At 46.7% G+C, this 3,219-nt stretch overlaps 1 protein-coding gene across 1 annotated transcript in view; it reads right to left on the bottom strand.

Annotated features, from left to right (window-relative positions):
• ralgapa1 (Ral GTPase activating protein catalytic subunit alpha 1) overlaps window positions 1-3,219 on the bottom strand; it is a 55,515-nt gene that overhangs the window by 47,157 nt on the left and 5,139 nt on the right. Inside the window, exons 8-15 of the mRNA XM_025058446.1 lie at window positions 2,840-2,978; window positions 2,544-2,752; window positions 1,258-1,563; window positions 949-1,122; window positions 755-826; window positions 530-678; window positions 317-440; window positions 89-235 (exon numbers count right to left, since the gene is read on the bottom strand). Coding sequence (XP_024914214.1) covers window positions 89-235; window positions 317-440; window positions 530-678; window positions 755-826; window positions 949-1,122; window positions 1,258-1,563; window positions 2,544-2,752; window positions 2,840-2,978 — 1,320 coding nt within the window. The remainder of the gene's footprint in view (window positions 1-88; window positions 236-316; window positions 441-529; window positions 679-754; window positions 827-948; window positions 1,123-1,257; window positions 1,564-2,543; window positions 2,753-2,839; window positions 2,979-3,219) is intronic.

The raw sequence follows: 3,219 nt of genomic DNA, 5'->3' as shown, positions 1-3,219 counted from the left end.
GGGGGGGGGGGGGGGGGGTTAAGTGTTTGGACAATGTCGGACATCCCTAAAAACAGAATCCAAACGAGTTAGTTGTTACCGTAGTTACCTTGGTCAGTGTCTCCATGGTCAGGGACCACTCTGTGACCAGCTCCTCCCAGCAGGTGAGAGAGGAGAGGACGGAGAGGAGGTCGTCCCACAGGTCCCTGCTGATGTAGACGTTCAGGTTTCCCTTGATCCAGGCCACGATCAGGGTCTGGGCCAGAAGGAGGGAGGCAGTTAAAGACCTGCTGCCCCGCCCGTGAGGCGGGACTAGTTACCAGTGACAGTCCTGTACCTGGAAGATGGGTCCAGCCAGTCTCCCTGACAGCGTGTTGTTCTTCTTGCCCTGAGGCATGATGGACGGTGGTCTCTTCATCACCGACTCCGTCACCCTCAGCAGAACCAGAAGGATCTGCTCCCTGCAAAACAACAAGAAGAACAACAACAGACCGTGACCTAGCATCGATGCTAACGTTTGAACAGGTGCTCCTGCAGCTCCTCCTGGTACCATGTTTTATGGTCCATGCTCTCGTGCATGACCAGGCTGCGGTAGATGTTCAGGACCCTCTTGCACATGTCGACGTGCTCCTCCAACAGGATCTTGATGTCGTTGGCGGGCTCCAGCAGGAAGACGTTGGAGGAGTGCGTGACAAACACCTGCACAGTAGAAGAGCCTGTCTTACAGACGGACCTCAGTGTGGACGGACCTGTGGTCTTCACCCAACAACAGTACCTGCAGCGTGGTCTGGACGCCGGCATGAACACTGTACTCCAGAACTTCACTGTCCACCGCTCTGTTCATCTCCTGACACGGCGAGAGAACATAAAGTGTCACTGACGAGGAGGTCGTCTCTGACGACGCCCCCTGGTGGACTTTCAAACACCTTCTATTTCCTTGGAGACTGATTTGTCTCCGTCTCTCCTCACCTCATCCTCTTGGTCCCCCAGCTGAGAGTCCAGACTGCCGGTGGTGGTGATGGGATACGGACCCTCCTGAGGCTCCTTCATGAAGACTGGCTTGTCCTCCATGGAGATCCACTCCTGGTAAACACGGACCACCCTCCGCATCGCAGCGGCCTCACACATCGGAAGAAGAAACGCCTGCATTTGACAGAAAAACAAAATGTGATCAATTCTCAGCATCATTTGTGGAGGACCATGTGGAGGACCATGTGGAGGACCATGTGGAGGACCATGTGGAGGACCATGTCACAGGTTGTGTGGCTGGTCCATCACCTGTCTGAAGATCTCTGTGATGAAGTTGACGTAGGTCCTGGAGCTGGTCAGCACCCTCCTCACCACCTCCATGTCCGTCAGCTGCTCCTCGTCGATGGAGCAGAGGGAGGAGGAGCTGGGTTCCCTCTCGGTCAGGGTGGATGTGTTGGAGTGGCTCTGTTCAGGTTCCATCCCTGCTCCGCCCGACAGGCCCATGCTGCTGCCTCCTGGGACAGAGTGAGCGCCCCCTCCTTCCAGGTAACTCCCGCCTCCACCGCTGTCTTCTGAGCTTCCTGCGGAGCGGGCAGCCAGTCCAGCTGCCGCCCGCTGACAGTCAACCACACTTTGATTAGATCTTAGACATTGACCTCACTGACCTTTTATCACGTGACCTCTTTTTTCTCCTCCTTACTGAGATACAGACAAACACAGACTCAGAACTCAACAGCGCCAAAAATACGGTGTCCCGTCAACAACAACAACAGGAACAACCGCCTGACTCTGGAGGCAAGCAGCAACAGCGCCCTCCGGTGTCCAACTTAGGTCATTACCCTACATTAATCATTTCCCAAATTTCCCAGATCTCATTTACCCGTACGTATCTTACGTGTCTGGGCTTTTTTTTTTTTTTTTTGCATTAACCTCTATGTGTCGCAAAATGTCTTTTCGTTTATTTATATACAATTTATTTTCCGTTTTTAGGCTGCAATATTAATGTTATTCATTAAATATTTTTTTCACGGAATTAAGAATTTTTTTTAACATTAAATATTGTGATATAGCAAAAATGTCGCTAGATTGCACTAAAAAAATAAATCTGCGATGTACTGAGGGAAAAGAAAGAATGCAGATATAGAGAGGGAACACTATATATGTATCTATATAACCATATACTGTATATACACATATTTATACATATATATACACAGTATATGTATATATGTATAAATATATATATACACATATGTATGTATATATGTATATGTATATATATATATACACATATATATATATATATACACATATATACATATATATACATACATATATATGTATATATGTATAAATATATATATATACATATGTATGTATATATGTATATGTATATATATATATACACATATATACATATATATACATATATATACACACACAGTATATGTATATATATATACATATACTGTGTGTGTATATATATGTATATATATGTATATATATGTATATATATGTATATATATGTATATATGTGTATATATATATATATATATAGAGAGAGAGAGAGAGAGAGAGACATGTGGCTGGATCACCTGTATATTCTTGGGGACGTTTTCTCCCTCGGTTCCAGGGATGTGTGTCTGTGTGTTGGGTTTGGGCTCCAGCCAGAAGGAAACCAACCAGCGTATGAAGATGACCCGAGCCTGGAGGAAACTCTCCTTGGTGCAATACAGTACTTCGCCACCGTCGTGCTCTCGGCGCACCACGTGGTAGTAGGGTTTAGGACGCATCGTAGGCACGTCTGTGGACAGGAGGACAAACAGGAGTCATCACAGCAGAACTGTTGGGCGTCCCTAGAACTGTCACCAGTCGTCTGATGGGTACCGACCCAGTAAGGGGTTGTACAGGCTGGTTTCCATGGCAACGTTGGGAAAGATGTGGGGAAGGTAGAACTTCCTGAAGTGACCAAACAGGAAGTTGAATCCTCGTTCATGGTTCTCTTTACAACGCCACTCCAGAGACTTGGCCTGATGATGTCACACACACACACACACACACACACACACACACACACACACACACACACAGTGTGTTAGAAAGAATGAAAACAGTGTTGGGCTGGAGTGGAGAAGAGTACCATTGTTTCAGGGCAGTTGTTGTGTTCATGACATCTCGTTGATGACATCACGTTGATGACATCACGTTGATGACATCACGTTGATGACATCACGTTGATGACATCACGTTGATGACATCACGTTGATGACA

This window comes from Cynoglossus semilaevis, chromosome 1 (genome assembly GCF_000523025.1).
Source record: "Cynoglossus semilaevis isolate Cse_v1.0 chromosome 1, Cse_v1.0, whole genome shotgun sequence".
In the NCBI taxonomy this organism is placed as follows: Eukaryota; Metazoa; Chordata; class Actinopteri; order Pleuronectiformes; family Cynoglossidae; genus Cynoglossus; species Cynoglossus semilaevis.
The sequence above is the reverse complement of the archived record's forward strand: the minus strand, read 5'-3'. Positions and strand labels throughout refer to the sequence as shown.